Source organism: Emys orbicularis, chromosome 10, assembly GCF_028017835.1.
Source record: "Emys orbicularis isolate rEmyOrb1 chromosome 10, rEmyOrb1.hap1, whole genome shotgun sequence".
NCBI lineage: Eukaryota > Metazoa > Chordata > Testudines > Emydidae > Emys > Emys orbicularis.
The window spans coordinates 89685438-89709980 of NC_088692.1; the positions used below are offsets into that span (position 1 = coordinate 89685438).

At 50.9% G+C, this 24543-nt stretch overlaps 2 protein-coding genes across 2 annotated transcripts in view; both read right to left on the minus strand.

The window, feature by feature from the left end:
* Window positions 1-416: 416 nt before the first annotated feature.
* CTSH (cathepsin H) lies at window positions 417-16220 on the minus strand. The gene is made up of 12 exons (XM_065412407.1): window positions 16124-16220; window positions 13802-13833; window positions 13057-13162; window positions 12878-12948; window positions 12255-12359; window positions 11550-11636; window positions 10354-10409; window positions 8974-9055; window positions 8813-8881; window positions 7673-7779; window positions 1492-1617; window positions 417-492 (listed from the first exon to the last, which is right to left on the minus strand). Exons 1-12 carry the CDS (start codon window positions 16218-16220, stop codon window positions 417-419), a joined length of 1014 nt encoding a protein of 337 aa, XP_065268479.1.
* A 7635-nt stretch (window positions 16221-23855) lies between these two features.
* The window catches only part of RASGRF1 (Ras protein specific guanine nucleotide releasing factor 1), an 89755-nt gene continuing 89067 nt past the window's right edge, over window positions 23856-24543 (minus strand). The window contains exon 27 of the mRNA XM_065412236.1: window positions 23856-23948. Within this exon, the coding sequence (XP_065268308.1) occupies window positions 23856-23948 (93 nt within the window). The remainder of the gene's footprint in view (window positions 23949-24543) is intronic.

Below are 24543 nucleotides of genomic sequence, written 5' to 3' on the forward strand. Positions count from 1 at the left end.
CCCCCAATCCACCCCTTCCCCCAAGGCCCCACACCCGCCCCACCTCTTTCCGCCCCCTCCCCGAGTGCGCCGGTTCCGCAGCGTGCAGGAGGCACTGGGAGGGAAAGGGAGGAGTTGATCAGCAGGACCAGCGGCCCCAGACTTGACTCGCGGACCCCCTGGAAGGACCCCAGTTCGAGAACCGCTGCTATAGAGAAACATACATGTACTTGGAGGAGGTGACTTAGGTCTGTCTCCTGCAACGAGCACTGCACAAATGCAGGAGTCTGCCTGCGGGAGCTCATTGCAGGATCAGGACCTTAGTGGGACTTTGCCAGCTCTCGTTTTTCCGACATACTGAACTTTTGGTTTAGGAGACTCTTACACAATAGACTGGTTCCTTTCCTTGGCCGCTCTTCCCAGCCATTGACCCCGCCTTAGACCTGAGGAATTGGATAAGATGCACATGCAGCGAGACCGCACATATTCTTGCCACGTTCAATTAAGAAGTAGCTAAAAGGAGAAACAAACACAGATTAGTGAGCATTCCCCATTACTCCCCTCCCGCAGCATGAGACACAACTGACCTGGCATGAGGTTACCATGTCACCCCCGGTTCTGATCGGCGTCATTCTGCACAACGTAAGTAAATTCCCTTCTCCTATCAGTGCAAGGAGTTGATGTACGTCAGAGCCTTTTGTTTTTGCAAATGATGGGATTGCACCAGGCAATGGAATTCATTGGCAGAGTCACTTTCATAAACTAGCCAAGTTAGTGCCCAATCCTGCAAAATTTGACTTTCACCCATGGGGCTGCTCTAAGTTGTATCCGCTAGCAATGTGAGTGGCTGGATTGCTGGATGGCAAGGCCCTACCAGCCAAGCCCTGTTCTCACCTGCCCTTGGCCTTCTTGTCATGGGATGCCGGGGAGACCTAGAGAGCTGGCTACACCACCACAGGGAGAATTCCTCATGTAGCCAGACAAGCAGGAAACCATGTATTTGGTTGTTATTGTTACTTCAGGCCAGGGGGTGCTGCTGTACCCCTAGTTCCAGCTTCCCTGCCGGTAAGCCAGGCTTGTGGCTACTTTGTGCCAGCACGCCAGTGTGAAGCAGCAACACCAGGAACAGGAAGTGTCCCAGGATAAGTTTTCCCCTGTATGAGGGAGGGCTGTTATGACAAATGTTGAGAAACCCTTTTCTACACAGTATAAACTCCCATCCTGAGCCTCCCACAGAAGCGCCCTGCCCGACTGTACTGTGGCTACAAAAGGGCTTTCTTCGTAATATCTGGATGCTGATCTTACCCGTCCCACGTAGCAGTTTCAAGCTGCTAACACCCTCAGCCATTGCACTAGCTTCTTTGCAGAAAGCATGGCTGCTCACTAGTTGATAAACGGTCGCTTAGAACCTATTGGGGATCTATAGGCACACCGGCATGCGAGGTTCTTGATTAGATTCAGTTAGGCCATAGCGTGCCCAGCTGTGGTGGACGTCAGCCAGAAGCTCCTTACCCATCCATGCCCCAGAGTGGGCCCCAAGAGTTTTTAACGATCCAATAGGGAGTTCCATTTTCTTCTCCATAACCCACAGCCAGAACTGCATGGTTCACTTTGTCTGGAGTCTTATCACACGTTGGGCTGCAAGCAAAAGGCAAAAATAAAGCACATTTATTATATGAAAACCTAGTTTGTCATTAATCATTAATTAGTCACTGTACTCTGCTGATATAAAAGGCTATAAAAGTGATAAGCATTATTCAGTGGAAAGAGGCAATTCACATCAACAGGATTACTCACAAGACTGAACTACAATGGAAGAAATTAGCACATGAATTTTGGTGGTGCAAAGTGAAAGGTCTTAGCTGCAGCTGTAACAATTTGCTCAGCCTTCAAGTTCCAGGGCCTGATCCTGCAAACACTTCTGCACGAAGTACAGTTATTCAATGGGACTGGAGCTGTCAGTGACACTACCTACCAGTGCATCTGCAGGATCTTGGCTGACACTGGATATCTGTTACTTTAAAGAGAATGGACAACTCTAATCCACTGCGATGAGAATACCGCACGAGCTCCCACGCCCCACACGCGGGACACCTTGGCCCTTTAACACAACCAGTTTCTTAAAGGAAAACAGACTAAAGACACGCAGCAACTTCACTCGCATCTTCGTTTCCATTCAGTTGAAGCTGACGCTTGGGTAGCCTGGGCGGGACGGGGCATTCAGGGATGTTCAGCATGAAGTGCCAGAGGATTTCACCAAGCAGGATTTTTTGAACAGTTAAAATCAGCGTATTGATTTCTGTACTGAACGCTTCCCACAGCTGAGGCAGCAGGGCCATTCGTCCCATCTTTCTAGGCTGAGGGCCATTTCCACTGGAGCGCTGTAGTTCATCTTTCAGTTTTATGGAACCCGTGACTGCAGGAGAGCTCCAACCCCGGGGGGAGCGTTCCAGCAGGGGCGGGGTCCCAGATTATTTGGGGAACTGCGTCTAAAGAAGTTTTTGAAATGCAGGCACTGGCGAATGGTCGGTGTGGACTCATAAATCACGGGCCCAGGGGGCGGGAAGAGGGTGAGTATAGATCACAGAGCCATTATAATCCAAATACATGCACTTCTCAAACAGGCAGGAACTGCTAGGTTGGATCAGATCCACGGTCCATCACATCCCGTATCCTGTCCCTGGCAGTGGCTAGAACCAGACGCTCTGGGCGAAAGTATAAGAACCCCACCGTCGCAGATGTGGGGCAATCTGCCCCCCACATTAGGTCTCACCCTGGTCTCTACTAGTCAGAGGGTGGCTTAAACCTGGAGGCATGAGGTTTAATATCCCTGCCAAAACATGTGTTAGGATTAACCATTATTCTGGATATTCTAAGTTAGTCATATAAACGTCCAACCCCTTCTTGAATCTTCCTAAATTCTTCACCTCAACGCCTTCCTGTGGCAGTGAGTTCCATGGTCTAATGATGTGTTGGGTGAAGAAGTATTTCCTTGCATTGGTTTTGAATTTCCCACTTTTCAATTTAATTGCATGTCCCCTTGGGCTTGTGTTATGAGACCAGAAGCCCCGATCGACCTTCTCTCGGCATTTGTTATTTTATATCTGTTTATCATGTCTCTGCTTACTCATGAGGGGAACACGATCCCCTGACTTCACTTCCCCTCTACACCTTATCTCTGTGCATCTCAGCCACAAACACAGATTCCGTTACCATCGCTGTGCTGACTGACCGATTTATCTTTCTACACCAGACCTGTCTCCTCCTGTCCAAGCTAAAATCTCGGCCTGTCTCTCCGACACCTTCTCATGGCTGTCGAGCCATCAGCTCAAGTTCCACATGGCTCAAACAGAGCTCTCAATCTCCACCCACCCCCCACGCTCCTTTCTCGACCCCTGTGGAGAACACCACAATACTACCTGCTACGCAGGCTCATTACCTGGGCACCAGCTTCGACTCAGCCCTCTCTCTAGGGCCTCACATCCAGGCTGTGTCCAAGTCTTGCAGATTCTTTCTGCGTAACGTCTCTAAGATGCGGCCTTTCCTATTCAGCCACACAGCAAAAAACTCGTGTCCAGATTCTCATCCTCTCACTTCCATTACTGCAGCGTCTTCTTCTCCGGCCTTGACAAATGCGACCTGGCCCTGCTCACACCCATTCAGAACGCTGCTGCAAAGATCTTCCTTCCAGCTCCTCACTTGGCCCATGTCACCCCGTCTTTGCATCCCTCCACAGACCCCTCCCTTCTCTACGGTATCAAACACGAGCTGCCTGTCTTCACTTTCGAGGCCCCTCCCGGCCCATCCCCACCTGACCCATCATCTGTCATTCACTATCAAGCAGTTGATGCTCCCCTCTGACCAGCCCATGCTGCCAGCCTCCATCGCCTACATTCTTAAACGAGTGCCTTCAAGCTCTCAGCTGCGCTGCCCCCAAAACCACAGGAATAGGAATTAATCTGTCCTGCCACAGCTGGCTTCCCTGCCTCTCCGAAATCTAATCAGCAGCCTCGTAGGCAGCTACTCGCCTTGGCCGTGGAGTGGACACACTGCTCTCCCGATCAGTTCCCATCCTCAAACCCACACTTCTCCCTTTGCCTCTTTTCTTGTAGGTCCAGATTTACAAAGGAGTTCAGGTGCCTCAGGATGCAGGTAGGCGACTAATGGGATTTTCAAAAGCACCTTATGTGAGGTAGGCGCCTAATTCCCATTGGAAGTCAATGGGCATTGGGCACCTAACCTGCTTAGGTGCTTTTGTAAATTGCACTAAGTGTCTATCTGCATCTTTGGGGCCCAAACACATTTGTAAATCTGGCCCGCAGAGCTTCCTATTGAGCTTCAGCACCACAGCCCACTCTGGCGTTGTTCTAAGTCAGCCATAAAAACGCTTCCTTAGCTCTCGTCCCCTAACGCCCCTACTCTACTTGCGCTACATTGATGACATCTTCATCATCTGGACCCATGGAAAAGAAGCCCTTGAGGAATTCCACCATGATTTCAATAATTTCCATCCCACCATCAACCTCAGCCTAGATCAATCCACACAAGCGGTCCATTTCCTGGACACTACTGTGCTAATAAGCGATGGTCACATAAATACCACCCTATACCGGAAACCTACTGACCGCTACACTTACCTACGTGCCTCCAGCTTCCATCCAGGACACACCACACGATCCATTGTCTACAGCCAAGCTCTAAGATATAACCGCATTTGCTCCAATCCCTCAGATAGAGACAAGCACCTACAAGATCTCTATCAAGCATTCTTAAAACTACAATACCCACCTGCTGAAGTGAAAAAACAGATTGACAGAGCCAGACGAGTACCCAGAAGTCACCTCCTACAAGACAGGGCCAACAAAGAAAATAACAGAACACCACTAGCTGTCACCTTCAGCCCCCAACTAAAACCTCTCCAGCGCATCATCAGAGATCTACAACCTATCCTGAAAGATGATCCTTTACTCTCACAGATCTTGGGAGACAGACCTGTCCTCGCTTACAGACAACCCCCCAACCTAAAGCAAATACTCACCAGCAACAACACATCACTGAACAAAAACACTGACCCAGGAACCTATCCTTGTAACAAAGCCCGATGCCAACTCTGTCCACATATCTATTCAAGTGACATCATCATAGGGCCTAATCACATCAGCCATACCATCAGGGGCTCGTTCACCTGCACATCTACCAATGTGATATATGCCATCATGTGCCAGCAATGCCCCTCTGCCATGTACATTGGCCAAACCGGACAGTCTTTACGCAAAAGAATTAATGGACACAAATCTGACATCAGGAATCATAATACTCAAAAGCCAGTGGGAGAACACTTTAACCTGTCTGGCCATTCTATGACAGACCTGCGGGTGGCTATCTTAAAACAGAAAAACTTCAAAAACAGACTCCAACGAGAGACTGCTGAGCTGGAATTGATATGCAAACTAGACACAATCAACACAGGATTAAATAAAGACTGGGAATGGCTGAGCCATTACAAACATTGAATCTATCTCCCCTTGTAAGTATTTTCACACTTGCTTCTTATCAAACTGTCTGTACTGAGCCATCTTGATTATCACTTCAAAAGTTTTTTTTCTCTTACTTAATTGGCCTCTCAGAGTTGGTAAGACAACTCCCACCTGTTCATGCTCTCTGTATGTGTGTGTATATATATCTCCTCAATATATGTTTCACTCTATATGCATCCGAAGAAGTGGGTTGTAGCCCACGAAAGCTTATGCTCTAATAAATTTGTTAGTCTCTAAGGTGCCACAAGTACTCCTGTTCTTCAAACTGATGAAGTGGGTGCTCCAGAAATCCAAAGTTGCCCCCAGGGAAAACTGATGGAAGTAGAGGGAGCGTAGCCACCGACTCCGTGGGTGCTCCAGGGCTGGAGCACCCACCAGCCACAGCTGTTCGGCGGCTCGGAGAGAGGCTTGGGGGAGAGCGGAGAGGGCCTCGGGGAGGGGGTGGAGCTGGGGTGGGAAGAGGTGTGGTGAAGCCGGACCCCAGGGGAAGGGGCAGAGTGCGGGCAGGCCCTCGGGGTGGAGCACCCCCGGGGCAAACTAGAAGTCAGCACCTGTGAGAGGGAGTTCTACGCACACCGCACTCACAGGCTGGAAATGTGCCTTTAAGAACAATAAAGCCGGAGAAACTGATGGGGGCTCAGACACTATGGTGATGGGCGGCTATGAAAGTACCTGGATAGATGAATGGATCCAATTAAACACTGTCATGATGCAAGGTGCTGACGGCTGCTATCGGGGAGATAGCTGATCCAGAGACAAATCACAGACCTTGCAGCAGCCAATGGGGCCAAGCACCCTCTTTCAGGCTCAATGGAAGGAGCAATTAAGCCCCTTTGTGCAGTGAAGCTGCTGCAGACAATGGAGGCTCCTGCCCAAGGCCACATGGCCAGGCCTGAGCAGAGCTAGCCCAGGTAGATTAACAGGGGTTTCCCTGCTTGGAGGCACAGGGGCTGGGATATCAGTTCCAGGCTGTGTATGCTGGAGGCAGAAAGACAGGGGAAGGAGTTCTGAGCGTGACCTGGAGAGGAAGCAGAGGGACAGGGCTTCTTGGGCACAGAGCTTGCTGGAGTGTCAGACTTGGGGATTTCTGAGCAAGGAAACTGCCTGCTGCTGCTTGTTTCTGCTGTGTTCAGGGAGACAGGACTTTGGGTGCACTCTTTGTAAATAAACAAGATTACACCAAGTCTATATGCAACTCCTGTCACTGACTTCTCATCCGAACAGAAACAACCCTGCGAGGCCCAGAATATTGGTGAGCCGCTCAGGCCAAAGGACAACAATATATATTATCCCTCATATGGTAGGATGAGACTCATTTCGCCTCCTAGATACTCCTTGGGGGAAATTCACCCCGGTGCAGAGATGGACCATGGCACCAATTAAACCCTGCACGGTTGAGCAGGCACACCAGGGTACCTGCTGGCCCCTCACCTGCTTAGAAATGGTCTCTGTGCTGGCCACACTTAGGCCAGCACAGAAGGCAGCTGTGCGGGCTGGCCAGGCGCAGTTCAACAGCGGGGTGCGGGATGGAGGCACAGCAGCTGCTATTACAGCCCCTAGGATGGAAGAGCCACCACAGTGAGGCTGCATGTCTGCCCCACACCCTCGCCTGGCATTACAAAGGCTGATTTCCCCACACTCCCCTGCACAGAGCTCAAACACACGGGCTTTAAGCAGTAGAATGAATTTCCCCCAGCTTTGTTAGGGGAGTTTGCAGGCAAACATCTCCCGGGTCACACATTACCTGCTGAGCTCCCATAGGCCTCTCCCAGAGACTGGATTTCCCCTGGATTGTCTCAAGCATGCAGCAGCTCATTCAGGGACTGGCTCAGACTTGGAGCTGGTCAGGCGCATTTCAATTACATTTCAAAAATTCAAAGTGTTTTGTGAACAATCTTCAGCGGTTTTTGACTGGCTCTACTCCTAATTGTAAATTGCAAGTACATTGCAGGCCCTGATTTGTTACTCTACGCTACTGAACTCAGAGATTAACTTCCAGCTTCCCACTCTGTTTGTCTTTGTCTTTACAAAATGCTAGTCGACAGTAGAATGACTGTCCTCGGGAACACAAAGGGAAACCTGCTGGGGAATGAACATGCTTAAAGCAACTCAGCTGCTATGGTTTACCTGCACCTTCTGCATTCAGAAATACTCACTTGGAGTAAATGCCTTTACTGTAGCTCATGAAGTCACCAGTCACCTCAAAAGCGAAGCTAACGGGATTATGCTTCCCCACCGCTTCCACCATGCCCGGCTCATCGTACTGGAAGGAGACAATTGCAAGCATTATTTACTTCTTGGTCAGCCTCACTACAGGACAGACACCCCAGAAAGACAGACATGGCCAAGCTGGGGTTGTGGATAAACCTCCCTTCCTCTTCTGTGCAAATGAGGAAACACACACGGATGGCGGACACGTCGGCCCTGTTCACACGGGGAGCAGCACAGCTGGGCCCCCAAGGTAGGGCAAGGCCATGCCTTGCTAACATCCACGGGGCCAGCCTTGCTTCCCGGAGATAGGAGACCGACTCTGTCGAAGAGCTGCTAGCAGATCCGTCTGTTTTAGGCAAGCTCATTTGCCAGCAGCAAGAGCTGGCCACGGGACACTCCACGGCTGCAGAGGTTGTACAGTAGTGTGCTTTATGACTGCCCTCTAGAGGCAGCAGGAGTTTGCTGCAGGCACGACAGGGGAGTTCTATAATGGGGAACGAAAGTGGGGAGCAGAGAGGAGAGAAACAAACTGGAGCAGAATGAAGTAGTAGGTGCAACCCTTGTCCCTTCTGGATTAGCCGGTTCGGCTGTAAATACTTTCTGAGCCAGTACCCGTGAGCTTCTACCATGCACAGAGTGCTTTTAAAAACAAGGGAAACAAGCAATTTTCAGTCCAGCAGGCGGAATCATGCAGCGAGGTTGGCTTGTTATGAAATACTAACAACCAGGTTCTACAGCCTTGTTAGTGCGCACAGACTCACTTCTATGGCAAAGATCAGCACGAATGAAGCCAGCCTTGCGGTGACTCAGAATTGTCACGATGAACTTTCTGAAACAATGGCACCAAGAGAAGTGCCCTGGCCTCTCAGTAGAAGGCGGTTGACATCAAAGCCTTCATATAGTAACTTAGGTGCCAAAATAGTCGTTTGAACCCAGGTACATCCAGGAAATTAGCTTCGCTGGTGATGCACAGAAACAGACCAGCCTTGTTTGAGAAGCCTGAATGCGCGTGCAGCACCGGCCACCCCATTCCCAAGGCCTCTCAGTGCATTAGTGATTGTTAAATCAAAGCCTGAGGAACTTACCAGGGTGATATTGACAACATCTTTGACGAAAGCGATAGCCTTTTCGGGCTGGAACTTGCAGGTGCCGTTCTGTACAAACACAAAGGAATCAACGTTAAACCCAGGTTCATCACCAGCACATCCAGGGTTTGAATACGCTTCTGCTGCAAAGGTAAGAATACCTGAGCCTTGTAAGGATACGTATCCTCTCCTTGGAGCCCTTTGTTATACAGGATGTACTCAAAAGCTTGGCTTGGCAGGCCCCTGAAAAACACCACAGCAAAACGGTGAGTTTATTAGGGCAACAACATTGTATCGTCTGCAAAAATCAGTCCATATGCTTTCTCTCAAAGGATTAGCCATGAAGTGTCTGGACTGTGATCTAAGCATGGGCAGCGGGATGAGACATCCTGCACCGCTAACAGCACCAGACCTGGAAATGTCACCCACCCTTCACATCCTAGCTACCACTCTCTCCCAGGCCTCTCAGGGCCTGACCCATCACAGCCCTAATGTCCCTGGCGGGCAGCTTGGGTGGGGTAAAGGAGCAAGGAATTCCCCTGGATTAGAAGAGCCCCCACCAGCTGCAGAATCAGCCACTCCAGAATTACACCACCCCCCTTGGGGACCCTGGTGCAGGAGGCACATCAGGGATATTTGTGGGGGAAGGAAACGTGGCTGGGCCGTTCCTAGACCCTGGCTACCAAACTGCCCATAGAGAAGCAAGTTAAAGCAGCCCCCCCTCAGTCTAACCTGTGCTGGGGGAAGAACAGGCCCCAGCAGCTCCAACACACAGGAGGCACCAAGCCATCTTTGCCACCCAAGCCCGGTCCCTGCGTGGCACCAGATCAGCTCTGGGGCAGGGTGAATTTGGCCCTCAGTCTGGGTGCCTGTGGCCAGGATGCTCTTGGCTGTGATCCCAGCGCTGCACAAGAAGAGGATGGCAAGGAGATCCGCAGCCCGGAGCGAGGAGCTGCTCCTGTCCCTTCCCCACTCCCATGACGGGACACAAGGGGGCGGGGCTCAGCCCCCTGCAGCAATTCGCTGACAGCTTGTTCACAGGAGGACAAGGACTGGCCGGAAGCAGCCAGGTGGGGAGGAGTTGAGAATGTCCCGGAGATGGTGCCAGAACATGGTCTCGTACGACGAAGGTGCTCGTGCGCTTCAGGGCACGTTTACCTCTGGGGAGGCAGTGGATTTGAAAAGGGCTTATTTTCTGCAGCTTTCACTTTAAGAAAGCCAGCGGAGTTTCCCGAAGGCGAAGCCGAGGTGTCTGTGGGGGCCTTCTGGTTCACGCTCAATGTAGAGCCTCGCTGACAAATGTCATCCAGCCACAGAGAAACTGCCAAAACCTCGCTCACTTTCCCCTGCAGCGTTCAGCCACCAGGAACTGTCATATTAGAGATGTGGCCAAACAGCCGGTGGGAGGGAGAAACCTTGAGGGTTGGGAAGCCCAACAAACTCCACACATCACATATTCCAGAAAGGTGGGAATTCTAGATCCCCAGACGACGAGTGCCCGGTTCCCTTATCTCTAGTAGGTCCCAACTGACGCTACTTACCCACTGCATCCATGGTTATTGAAGTCCTGAGCACAGTCAACCAATTGTTGCTCTGCCTAGAGAAATGCTTTGAATCAATGTATATTCAGAAGAGCACTCTCTTCCTCTCACTGTCATTTTAAATACAAAATACATGGCAGACAGTATCACGCTGAAGCCTTTTCCTTACTGCACACCAATGAGGGTTCATCTTGTGCGATCAGGGATTGCTAGACTGGATCAGAGCCAGGGACCGTGCTGTCCGCTCTCGTGTCACTGATGGGGACCAGCACCAGTACTTCGCAGGAAGGTGCAAGGAACCCCGCAGCAGGCAGCTACGGGCTAACTGGCCTGCAGGGAATGTTTCTCCCAGCCCCTATAGCTAGAGGTTGGCTCGTGCCCAGAGCAGGATGGTTTAGATCCCTTCCCAGGCTCTTGTTTATTTTCAAGACTTGCTGCAACCGCTCTGGATAGTCTGTTATCCATACAAATGTCTAATCCCTTTTGGAATCCGGCTCCACTCTTGGCCCCAATAATTCAAAGCCTTTCAAAAGTCTATAGATAAATTATATCATCTGGTTCTCCTTTATCCACTGTTTTATTGTGGCACTGAGTTCCGCAGGCTCATCGTGCACTGCGGGAAAATGACTCATAGACGTCCCATTAACTAATGAGATCTGCTCACAGAAGCCAGGGATCAGGGCCGCCCAGAGGGGGGGGCAATTGGGGCAATTTGCCCCAGGCCCCGCAGGGGCCCCCACGAGAATATAGTATTCTATAGTATTGCAACTTTTTTTTATGGAAGGGGCCCCCAAAATTGCTTTGCCCCAGGCCCCCTGAATCCTCTGGGCGGCCCTGGCAGGGATTGCAGGTCAGTTCCCATTTCCCTTTCCCAGATGAATGGTACTGCCCCAGCTTGGACAATGAGGTGCTCAGATGCTCAATGAGGACAGCAATACACACTCTAGAGAGGGACAGACTCCCTGATCTGCGCTCACATGGTGTTGCCGAGCGGTCTGCATCGCACCGTCCGTATTTTGCTGCCGTTGTGTGCGCGAGAGTGTGACCTGGATGTTCAGGAGAAGCAGCTGGGGGACTGGAATCGACAGCACACTCGAGGGCTGGGGCTGCCGGAGGGCTCTGCACAGTCTGGGCACGTGCCCCAGGCGCTAGGCAGGCTCTCTGGCAGCGGTGCACTGAAAAGGAGAATCTCTTACCAGTGACAGTAGCTTTCCTGTTGCTATGGCAATTGCAGACTCTAAACATCCAGTGGTGGAAAAGGTCCAGCAGCTGCCACATCCGCCCTGCATCAGGAACCAGGAGCCGGAGGTTAACAGGTTCCTAACGCTGCGGGCTGCATCATCCCTTCCCGGGGGAGCTTCGTGAGCTCCAGACACCCCGTCCCATCAGAGAGAGGGGCTGGGGCTTCAGGGTCACCCTGAGTTCTGTGCAGACCTGTGGGAATGGGCACTACCCCACAGGCCTCCGCTCTGCGCTGGAAGCCATTCTCCCTAGGAGCACCTCGCGTTCCCTTTCCAGCTGATCCTAGGCCGCACCTTCCCCTGTCCCTCCAGTGGGGAGCAGCTAGCACGCCGTGGGGCTCTGGGGGGCTGGCAGGCGCCTCACTCGCTCTTGTGGGATTTTTCCTATAGGATCATAAAGAGCAGCTGTTCCCCAGCCCAACCTGTCTGCCTGCCCATGCTCCTCCTAGGCCTATGGAGGGGCTCCCGTAAGCCCTCCCTGATGCCCCCTTGGGGACGGTACAGACCCCAGGATACCTGCTGTGCTGGGGGATGTCAGAGACTTGCCCTTGTGGCTTTATCCCCAGCTCCTCCCTCTCTCCCACTGGGCTAGAACGTGCAAAGGCAGCGACGGGCTGGAGGACCGTTCGGAGCGTGGTGGAGCTGACAGACTTTGCCTACCTGGTTCTTCACCGGGGTCACATAGTTTCCTTTTTTCCTCCAGTCGATAGCGGAGGGACACGGCCCAGAGCTGGCCAGGAAATTCCCTTTTGTGGCCGAGCAGTTCTACAACCAAGAGGAGAGCGTTGGGCTGAGCGGATAGCTGTGTCTTATGGAACATCAGCACGCCGGCAGCCTTCCTGGGACGGCGGTGTCCCAACTCTCACGTCACGAGCCCGTACCCTGGGGCTCCATGCACCAGCCCTGGTGGCTAGATTCACCATGCCAGCATTGTTTGCAGCGGGGATTTGAAAAATCTTTATGTTGGGCCTAATCCTGGGAAGTGCTGAGCCCCCATAGTACCCAGTGGAGCCAATGGAAGTTGTGGGGGCTCGTCAGGGGCTCGATCCAACCCTCAAAGTTAATTGAGATCCTGGTGCTCAGCACACCACAGGATCAGTCCCACTGATTTCCCAAGGAAAATACAATTCTGTCGGCATTACAAGCTGTAACTAGAGGCAGAACAAACTAAAGCCGAGGTGTATGGAAGTGTCCAGGGGACCCTAACCTGGGTAACACAGCCACAGGAGCCATGTACCTGTAAGTCAGCAAAAACTCTGCCAAAACTAAAGAAATACATTTACCTGAGGTTCACTCCAGAGATATTTTTTTCTAACTTCTGTGAATGTCATGTCTGAAAATTGGTTTAGACCCACTAAAAAGGAGAAGAAGAAGTTTTATTAATCAAAGCGCTAAGCCAAAAACATCACTCCAGATAAAAAGAGAGAATTAGGAAATGAAATTAAAAAGCATAAACTCATACTTTCAAACGTGTGATTCCCAGCATTGTGTCTGTCGATTCGTCTCTTATTGGCAACAAAGATCTGCAGTCTTTGGTAATACTCCTCCAGACTGTACTTCCTGTTGTTCTAAAGATGAAAGACACAAAAGAAGTCAATGGCAGGTGCAGAATACAGAAGTGAAAATACACATAGTGCATATCACAACTGAGCAGAGATTTTCCTCTAAAAAACACATGTAGCTACATGGCCAGGGCATTTCCCATCACACGCTGCTCCCGGATCCCAGATGGGCTGGGGGTGGAGAATGGGAGTGGAGTCCACCATACAAAACCATGAGGACCAGAGCGAGAAGAGATGTCCTCACGCTCAGTGGAGGAGAAAGAGAGTTTGGGTGCATGCAGAGAGTTTGATGTGAGCTATTTTACGCTGTTTAATGTAACTGTGCAGCATCTGAAATGTCTTGGCAGGAGGCACCTTGTAATTTGAGTTATGCATGAGTATTATTATGAGCATTTATTTCTCCAGACTTAGCCTTGGCCGAGTCCCTGGCAGCTGGTCACTTGCCAGCATGGAAAATCCCCTACCAGGAAGTCCCTTGCAGTGCAAAATGGGTGAACAACAATAATGAAACCAGTCTGTTCTCTCCATTTGCAGAAGTCAGCTTAGGTTTATTTCACTGACTGACCATTCTGAACATCTGCTATGGGGAGGAAACCCGTGACAGTTCATTTGGCTTCTGAACCCTTTGAAAAGAAGAAGTTTTACCTGCAGCATCCATGACTTAAAGTGAAATTCCTCTGGAAAGAGAAATAAAGAAACAAGCATTGAAATACTTGAAACTCCTGTCTCTTATTCTGTGTTTGTACAGCCTCCAGCACAATGTGGCCCTGTTCTTGGCTGGCCCCTCCGTACTACCATAATAAACATTATAAAGTGAAAAAAAATTAAACTAAACTTTAATTTTCAATCAACTACTGTACTCATTTAGGATAACAGCCTCACCGACCTTTGCCTATTTCTAAGCAAAATGTTACATATTAATGTAGCTTAAAGTAAGGGTTTGCATCCATTAGCTATCAATTTCCGCTTTAACTGAAAGTTAGAACAAGGATGTTGCCTTCTCCCCACCCCAAGTCCACCTGCGTTTGATTTGATTTTGTTTTAAAACAAAACCTGGTGTTTAAAAAGACACGCTGGGGTTTAAAGTGAATTTGCATTCAGGAGTTACAGTGTTTACAGAGCCTAATATTACCTTTCAGCCACCCGGGGTGCTGGAACAATGTGTATGGTGGGGGTGCGGAGAGCCATTGAACCAAACTGTAAACCCTCTATATAATGAAAACCACTTCAAGCCGGGGGTGCTGCAGCACCCCTGGTTCCAGCCCTGTACCCTTCCGTAAACAAGAGCTGTTGTCCAACTCAGCCTCTTATGTGAAATTGTTTATAACAGTCAGCAAAAGTTACAGAGCGAGCAGAAAGTCACCGACATGATTCAGAGACTTCGCTGAGATTGTGACTGGTGAACAAAAGAAGAATGGAATCGGGAAGGAACGGACCCAAACTGGTGTGTCGGAAATGAGGCCGACTTGTGAACACAGTAATGAGGGGGACGGGCTATTTCACCCCCGCTAGGGGTCCTTAGAAACGGAGATTTTGCAGGGAGATCAAACCATGGAGGATGAGTGGACGGGAAGGACTAAGCTCCACCATCAGGCTGCCACTGTCTCCTGGGACCCCAGGAGAAGAACCTAAGAATGGCCATACCGGGTCAGACCAATGATCCCACTAGCCCAGTTTCCTGTCTGCCTACCATGGCCCAGGTGACATAGCTGAAGTCAGGGGTGGCAGCTGGAATGCGCGACTTGGGTTCCTGCTGTCACCCTCCCTTGGGTGGCCTTTGCTTCCTCCCTTTTTCTTCTTCTTCTCTCTCCTTCTGCTTTCTGTTTAACAAGGGTCTAGCCCAGCTGGCCAAGCCTGCAGCATTTGTAATGCTGCTCTGAGCCCAGGAGGCGAAAGGAGCAGAACGCAGGGCCTTAAGTTGCCTGATGCTGGTCCATGTTTGCCAGGGCTCCGGGCGGCTGATGAGATGTGTGCTGGGCCTCTTGTTTGTCCAGCAGTGAGAAAGCAAAGAAAAGTCATCCCCAAAGTCAGAAGCTGCATTTTCTAGCTGTGCGGCTCTGTTCTCTCTCCGTGTGTGGGGGGGGCTTGTCTTGTTTTGTCTTTAAGAAGGGGGGGGGGTGGGGGGACCAGACTTTAACACTCCACCCCAGCTCAACTAACTTCAGCTCTTTTTCCTACAAAGACACTTCCCCTCTTTAACACCATCGAGCCCAGTGTCCAGCCAGGGCCTTTCCCCACCCAAACTCTCTGCAGTTACAGGGAAGGGGAACAAGGGATGTTGTTAAAATTAACACTTGACATTTCAAACCCTGTCACTGTTCCCCTCTTGTCCTGGGTCTCTCACAGACTGAGCAGGTTTGAATGGCGGGTTTGCCAGGGGACGAGCAGGCAGGTCCCTGGCTACCAAGCCCAGAGCCTGGCTACCAAGCCCAGAGCCTGGCTACCAAGCCCAGAGCCTGGCTACCAAGCCCAGAGCCTGGCTACCAAGCCCAGAGCCTGGCCGAGCCGCTCAGCGCTCCGGTGCCAGGCTCCCCTGGGAGGCTTTGACTCTCTGGGCCCATGGAATGAACCGAACCTGGCCAGAACCCAGCTCATTTCCGGGGCCCCCCCGCCCTTTGGGGCCGTGCCAGCGCCTGGAGACAGAAGTGAAAGCGGCTCCGGCTGCCAGGTGCCCGGCGAGACCCAGCAGAACAAAGGGCAGGAAACCAGCGCCCCGGGCAGCCCAAGGGCAGGGCTCTGCCGGGCGCAGGCAGCCCAGGGGGCCGGTCGTTACACCGGCTCCATCGCCCGCAGCCCCCGATGGCGGGGTCCGAACCCGGCCCGTCCGGCCCTTCTCCCCCGCGCTCGCTCGGTGCGCGCCCAGCGCCGGAGCCGGTCCCGGCCGGAGCCGCTCGGAGCAAAGCCCCGCAACGCGCCCGGCTCCGTCCCTCCGCCCCCCGGGCCGGGCCGGGCCGGGACCCCCCCTACCTTCCGCGCTGACCGGCGGGGCGCTGCAGACGCAGGGGAGCAGGGCAGCAGCCGCCGCCGCCAGCAGCCCCAGCAGAGCCCGCCGCCTCGCCAGCATGTCTGCGCGGATTTCCAGCCGGCTGCGCGGCGCAGGGTGCGCTCGGTCCGTGCTGGGCGGGGGGACGGGCCAGCGGGCAGGACTCAGCCCTGGGGCGGGGAGAGCCCGCCTTGGAGCAGCTGCGGGGAGGGACTGGAGGAGATGGGGAGGGGGGGGGGCGGTTTGGGAAATAATCAGGCCACTGGCCTGGCATCGGGTATCAGGGGGTAGCCGTGTTAGTCTGTATCCACAGAAACAATCCGGTGGCACCTTAAAGACGAACAGATTTATTTGGGCATAAGCTTTCGTGGGTAAAATCCCACTTCTTCAAACGCTTGCATAGGCATCTGAAGAAGAAGCTGAAGACGTGGGTGTTTTACACCCAAATAAATCTGTTCATCTTTAAGGTGCCACCGGACTCCTCTTTGTTTTTTCAGCCTGGCCTGGGTCTGTGTGTCTGTAGGTCCCCAGGGCTGCCGGTGCAGATCCAGGCCTGGGTCAGTGACCCTCCCTCTGGGGCTGGGCGTGGCTCGAGACCCCTTGGCAGAGAAACGGGGAGAATTATGGGGCAGCCCTGGCCAGAGACTGAAGAGTCTCCCTGCGATGAAGGACTGCGTAGCTCGTCTCCCTGACTCAGCGACTGCTGGAGTCTCCTTCTTCACCCGGCTCCGGTGGGGGGCAACCCTGGGTGTCACCCGCTCCCCTGGCACCCCAGGAGGAGAAGGCGCTGAGGCCCCGTACTGCTGGGCCAGCCAGGAGGTGCTGGTGCTGGTCATTGCTATGGGATCAGGCTCCAGGCCTCGGGCACTGGGTCTCTGCTCACAGCAAATACCTTTACAAATGAAGGATTAAATCCTGCCCAGGTGCTGGAGAGGGCAGTGGGTGCAGGGAGCAACCCGCCCGGCGCCCAGGGTGCAGGCAGACACTGCTGCCGGCGGTCCCTGTGCACTAGGGGGCAGTAGCAAGGCAGGGGGCATGAGCAGCTGGGCTGGGGATGAGGCCAGCACCTCACTGCCCTACTTCACCCGCGCCATCTAGGGAGAGCGCACCTGGTGCCTTTCTGGTGGGGCAGGAAGGGCGGTGCAGAGCCTCCCGCAGGCCCTGCTAAGCCAGCCTGCCTCTGTCACCCAGGGCCGGCTCTGGCTTTTTGGCCGCCCCAAGCAAAAAAAAAGTGATCTGTGTGCCAGAGCGCGGGTGTAGGGGGACCGGCAGGTGGGGGGCAGGGGGCGGGAGAGAGAGAGAAGGGGGGCAGCCAGGGCTACAGCGGGGCGCTGCCACGCGGCCCCTCCCACCACGCCACGCGTCGCCTGCCGCGAGGGCTCCGCTCCAGTCGGCGGGGAGGGAAGGACGAGGACTGCCCTGCCGGGCTTGCTGCAGGGCGCTCCCGTCCTCCGCGCCGCCGCCCCCTACGGGGCGGCCGGAGCGGAACAAAAAAAAAAAAAAGCGTCCGTGCCGCCCTAGGATTGGGCGGAATGCCGCCTCATTCAATCTGCCGCCCCAAGCACCAGCTTGCTCGGTTGGTGCCTGGAGCTGGCCCTGCTGTCACCCCCCGCAGGTAGAGCTCTTGGGAAACCTCCACATGGCCGTCACTGTTGTGCTCTTAGGGGGAAACCAGGATTGGCCCCAACCAAGCAGGTCAGTGAGGGTCACCTGACCTTTCTGTGTGTGGGGGGGGAGGGAGGGCAGGGGAGATGGTAGAAACATCTGCCAAGTGAAGGGAAATCTGTTCTCACTGTGAAAGACGGTGTTTGGAGTCACATGGGCAAGTTCCATGTCCATCCCCCCCACCCCTCTTCTAGTTAGAACCTTCACAAAAAGTCCATTCAGTGTAGACAGGCGTTTTCCAGGGTTCATTGTGAGCTAAGTGTTCCTTAATGGGCCGTTCAACTTGACTTGTCCCTTCATGTGCTGGCTAAATACCTTGTGGGCGTTACCACAGGAGCAAACACACAGCTAATATTCCTAACTTCAGATACCAAGATGATACATGCATAGAAATAGCAGAATCATAAGTACCAGCTATTTCACCTACATGACTTTCCCAAAAGAGATTCTGAAACATCACACCACGTACCTGAGACCCTATGTGCCAGCACCACACCCCACTGGAGTTTTGTTATCTGTTATGTAACAACAGAGATGGAGCCAGTGACATGACTCCCTTTAGCCTAAAAGGGCCAGGTTAATTTGTAGCTGTTCAGGTGTGACTGCACCTTTAGTCAGTGAGGGGATACTGGCTGGCACACATTCGGCTTAATGGGCTTCAGTGTTCCTCTGCAGTTAACTTTTTAATGTTCATAAACCTGGTATGTGCTGAGGTGGTTTAAAGCATAACACAGGTTTTGAGGTTTGCAAATCTGTGACCCTCTGCCTCTGAGATTTTATTATTATTATTTATTTATTTATTTTGCTGGTCATAATGTGGGAGGGTCTCCTCTCCGCCCTCTGCTCATGAGGTTATGTATGTGTCTTGTAGCACTCTTCTGAACACCAGTTGGAAGGAATATTTTTTTCAGTAAGTGTGAACTGATTCTTTTCTCTAAGAAGGCATGTAATTTTTTCCAGGTACACACTGATTAACACAGAAAACAATTGGGGCTGTTAAACTTTCTTCAAATTCCATAGAAAAAAATTAAGTTCAGCTATATTTTCCAGTACAGTGATGCAATGGGTGTTTGTATATACAAACATCAACATGCTTAACTATTCACTTTCCCCCCAAATATGTATTATTCAGTTTGTTTATATAGAATATGGGAGTTGGATGAGGAGCCATTTCAGCATATGTATGACTTATTAAAAGACAAATTTTAAGTAGAACTGTATCCTAAACTGCACTATGATATTGTACCCAAACATTGCATTTCAATGGGAGATTCAACTTCCTTTATAGGCACAGAACAGACTCCTGAAACTCTTACCACAAAAGTGGTCCATAGTCATGCAAATAGTCCCATTGTCTTCAATGGGATTGGTCAAATGATTAAGGGTTTACAGGATTAGGTTCCAAGTTTGTAAATTGTTCTGGATGAAACTGACAATGCCTGAGCTGTCGGATCACAAGGAGTTTCATTCGAATAAAGGTGGGCAGATGTGTGATAAGTCTTAGCTCCGTTGCTAAGATAAGGAACATATTTTCAGCAAAGTTCTTGGCAGATTCCTGAGGCAGCTGGTTTAAGGCCGTCAGTGTCCGGCATTATAATCTTCACTTCTAGTTCTCTCACCCACAAAGCTGGAAAATGAGGCATTTGTTTTCTTTGTTTTGCTGCTCCAGTTCCAGTTAGCAAAATGCATGTTAGACTAGTTTGGCTGCAAAGAAGAATTCTATGTACACTGGGAATAACACCTGATTCCCATCAGGCTGCAGAGCTGGGCTGACATCAGAATCCAAACATCCTGTGGTCAGTGCAAGCAGAGGCATTCCTCTAATGATCTGGACTTGATGTGATGCAGTATGAATGTCATGGATAATTCAGCCCAATGGGGAGAAATCTAATCAAAAACATTGTTTAAACACCTTCCATCCATCCTTTGTTTAAGTTTGTTAGCATATGTATTGTGCTGTTAAAGCCATATAAAGAATGAATGCCCTTCCTAGCTGCGTTGTGCTCCTTTAAGGAGCAGAGCACAGCCCCACCCCCCTCTGGAGGGGGAGGCTAGCCCCAAGTCTTTCCAGTACCCCAAACCTGCTAAAAATCTCTTGCCAGTGCTGCGTACTGGAGGGTACCGCCCTACTTGCACTCCTGATCACCCCTGCCCAGCTTTCCTGCTGCAAAAGGGGAGGCTGCCAAATCCCTCCTTTCCTTCCTTCCTCCGACACTCCCCGCAGCCCAGTCTTAACCCTGCACTTGCGGCTCTCTCCTCGTTACACGCCGATAGAATCATTAACCAAGTTAACAGGCCGGGCTCCGTGCAGCTCTTCATGGACTTTGAGACGCTTACGGCTCCCTTATTAAAATTAGGCTGTGTCGTTTCAGGGTCATGAGAACATGGGCTTGCCCCTCATTCTTGAGAAACACCCCAACGGCTGGGAAACACCAGGGGCCACATTCCCTGAAACCTGTAAGGCTTTTTCAGGCAAAAAAAACCCCCCCACAGCGACTTCAGAGGGCAGTGTGTGTGAGTGAGGACTTCAGGGACCGTAAGGGCCAGGACTGTCGGTGTAGTGTGCGTGTGCATATACACAGCACCTCGCTCACTGGGGGCCTGATTCACGACTGCTACCTCGACAGGGAACTGAAAAACAAATTAATAACAAAAGGCCAGTTGGAAATACAGCTTGATTTATACGCAAACCCTCTGACCTCTTCCTGCCGGGATCCCTGGAATCGCTAGTGCTGAGCTTCTGCCATTATTGATTCCCTCCCTTCTGCCAACTTGGGTATTAGGCCCAGATACTCAGCTGCTGCAAACCAGCCCCAAACCCTCCACCGTCCTCCCCCTCTAACATTTACCTGCCCCCTGCTAATACCTGCCTTGCTCACCAGCTTCTTGGGGCCTGTGACAGCTACAGGGCAAACTGGGACTTAACACCTTAATTTAGTCCCTGTGAAGTGCACCCTCAGGGGACTGGCCTGGCTTCCGGCACCTCGCTCTGGGCAGAACCTCTTGGTCCAGCCACTCTCAGACTGAGTCTGGGCTGCTGCGCCCCTGGGTGGCTCCCAACCGTGGTTACACCACAGCCCCATGCGGCCTTGGCGCCTGGCAGAGTTTCCCCTCAGGAGCTTGTGACATCACCCGTTTGCAGGGACACAGAACTAGCATCTTCCAAACAAAGCATCATCGATTCACTCCTCAAAGGTGCAAAGTGTGAGAAGAGAGACAAGCCCCTGCACGCCTGGGGATTCCTTCGCCTCCGCCCAGCGAACTCCAGCTCTGAACCGGGAGAAGCAGACTGCTCCTACTGCACTTCCTACCTCTCCCGCTGTGGGAGTGTGCCAGCCTGCCAGCTTTGCCTTGGCACACTTGCGGAGCCTCTCCTGGCTCCATTTTTCTAGGGTCTCTGAGGATTTAGGTTTTCTTGTATCCCAGGCTCTAGCTTGGATGGAGCCAGACAGGTCATTTCTTCCCCATTGATGGCCAAGCTGCTGATAGCATAGCTGCTTTGAAGATGTGTACCCCAGGCTGTCTTATCTTTGCCATTGTTTCATTTCCTGTGGGATACCCAGTTGTAGTCTCCTGAAACCCACCATCACCAAACACTTGGAGGCCTGCCCCATCGTCACTAACAAGAATACAGCTATTTCCCACTTCAGCGCCGCAGCCTACAGCCTGCTCTAATCTATGCAGGGCGATGGGTCTGAGGCACCCAGGACCAGGGGAGAGCAAAGGGGGTTTAACCCCCCCTTTGCACTTCACTCCTGCTGAGCTGTGTTCCTTAGCTGCAGCCCAGAATCCGTGTCTTCATAGGTAACTGCAATGCTAGCCCAACTTCCAGGTAGCTCACCACACTGGCTAGCAGGGCAATGACTGTTACTGGTATTCAGAGGGATTGATTCTAAATACCTGCTCTCAAATGACTATCCAACACTTCAGCTGATTCCACAGGGAGCTAGGCGTGTGCACCGGACAGCAGACCTGGCCCTTACATGGGAAATGCTAGGGGAACAGATGGTTAGGTAGATACTAACCTGAATGCTGATTTTTGTTTCTGCTGGTCACAGGCCAAAATTCTGCTCTGGGTTTCACCTTGAGTTTAATGGAACACACCCATGTAAGACAAGAACCAGGTGCACGTACTCTGCTCTGTACATCTGCAAGGGCCCAGACTGTTTTCAGACCATCCCCCATGAAGAGGAGGAGGAGTGGAAGGAGACATGCAGGATTATCAGTTCCAGGAGGAAATCACTCTTTTCAAAGGCATGGAAAGAAATGAGTGTCTCACAGCATCTTGTTGGAATAAATCATGGACCAGATTCTTAAGGAAAGGAAAGAAAAGCATCATCCATCTTCAAGGAAAGATCATAAACAAATTCTATAAAAACATGGAGACCCCTCGCTCCTCTTGTTGATGCTTTTCCGTTACTGCCACACACGTTCATATGCAGCATTCCACTAACAGCTCAGAGTCAAAGGTTAACAGAGTGCCAATGAACTTCCTGTTTTCTGCTTAGTGTAAACACGCTCACCTTTAGCTCCCAGTGAAACGAATGGGAGCTTAACGCGCTCAGCACCTTGTAGGATTGGGCCCAACATCTGGATGGACCCAGCATTCCAACAATTTAATCACAGAAATTGAGTGACTGACATGAGTTATTTAAAGGAACCTTCAGCAGAGCAAACAATCATTTAAGTATCAGAGGGGTAGCTGCGTTAGTCTGAATCTGTAAAAAGCAACAGAGGGTCCTGTGGCACCTTTAAGACTAACAGAAGTATTGGGAGCATAAGCTTTCGTGGGTAAGAACCTCACTTCTTCATTTAAGTAAGGCTGACAAAAATTTCTTAAGTCATTGTTCACCCTGAGATAGAATAGATTTATTAGCAAGAGGTAATCAGGAAACATATATTTTTACAAAAATGGAAATATTTTTCCAAACAAGCTGTAAGTTGAAATATTTTAGGGCTTGAAATAGAATTCTCATACCACCAGGTGTTGCTTACAGCAAAAGTTTTCTGTTTGTTACAGTGGAGCATGCCTGCCACTTTAAAGTTAAACTGTGTTTATATACTGTACAATGTAAAAAATACATGGTAATATTCACAGAATAAGCACTACATTACTATATTCCTGCTAGACGGTGGTTAGACAGGATTACAGTATATGTAATAAAAACACTTGGTCATTTTTTTCTAATTCTACATTATGTTACTAATAATTGTCACAAGGTATACAGATTTATAGCATATCCACAGAAGCGTGTAATGAGTGCTATGCGGCTAAAATATTAAAAGATATATTGTCTCTCCCCTACTTTTAATGAACTCTGGGCAGCAACCAACAAGAGCGATGGATTATGTAATTTACACACGTCTCTTTCCCCACACAGGCACAGTGCCTCATGCGGCTGGGTCCTGCTATCTGGTGTTACCAGAACAGCCAATGAGATGGTGGAACAGAAACAGAGCGCAGGTTAATGGAGGTGTGATGAACTACAGCGTATGCTAGGCTGTTGCCTGAAAGTTGGCTCAGTGATATAATGATTTAGATCATCCCCTTGACCAAGAATGATGGTTTTAAACTGCATCACAGTCAAGGAGAATCTTTTTAAATTGCTTGATTCCAGAGCAAGTGTCGTTCAGTTACAATAATTACGTGAAACATGCTGAGTGAGTGCCCTGATTGTGCGTCCAACACAACAGCAGTGTCTAGGGCGGAAAGGAAAGGCGACTAGAGCTCTGCTTGTGGTTTGTTGTGTATTTGCTGTTTTTCTCCTGCTACCCCAGCTCTCCCCCACCCCCTGAGAAGAACAAATGACAAAAATAACATCGTTTAAAATAAACCGGGACTGCCATAAACAAAATGCTTTATGCATGAATCCTTAAACAATGCAGGAAGTTCTAGTCGAGTTCTACTGTGTTCTAATAGCAAGAGGAAGTTTTGTTTTCGTTGAGAAGCACATACGAGGAAGTCAATCTAGGGTGCCCAACAGAAACAAACAGGTATGTACAATATGATATAGGATGTGTACAGACGAACTGCCGGCCACTGCTCCACATTCAGGTAGGCAGTTTAGGTTCTATTCGGAGAGAAGATTCATAAAGACTTTCTTCATCCATTACAAATGATTGGTCCAGTAAATACTGTGTCACCTGGAAAAGAAATTGAACTTGCAGAGTCAAATCATTATTAAGTAGGGACTTGACCTTGCTCCCCAGTGAAGCCAATGAGTGTCAAGCCCTAGAAGTGTTAAAACATTAAGAAATGAAAATGCCGCACACAAAGCACTGCATTGTAGGGAAGTGTGTGCCACTCCCATTGGTTTAAACAGGAGCTGGTGATTTAAGGCGTACTCCGGTCCCATGACTGAAGTGTTAACAGTTCTCAGGCTGACAGAGAAGTGAGAAGGGGAACAGGCCAAGAAGGGGACGAGAGAAAGAGGAAGGAGCACAAGCCTAGAGCCCCAAACCACACAGTTCTCGAGGGAGTTTGACGTTTCTCAAAACACACCGAACAGAGAGAGAAGCGCCGTTTTAAAGGGTTTGAGGGGCTTGGGGCGGGATAGGAGAGTGTCTCAGAAATGGGAAAGGTAGAAGAATCCCCAAGCCGCCCTACTCCACAAAAGAGATGTGCTCCCTTGCAGTGCTTCTGTGCTGTGCTATGGGCCAGAGGGGCAGTGTGGAGCGAAGAGACGCCCGAGGACAGGAGAGCGCATTTGCAGACCAGCACTTGGGGATGAATGCTGCT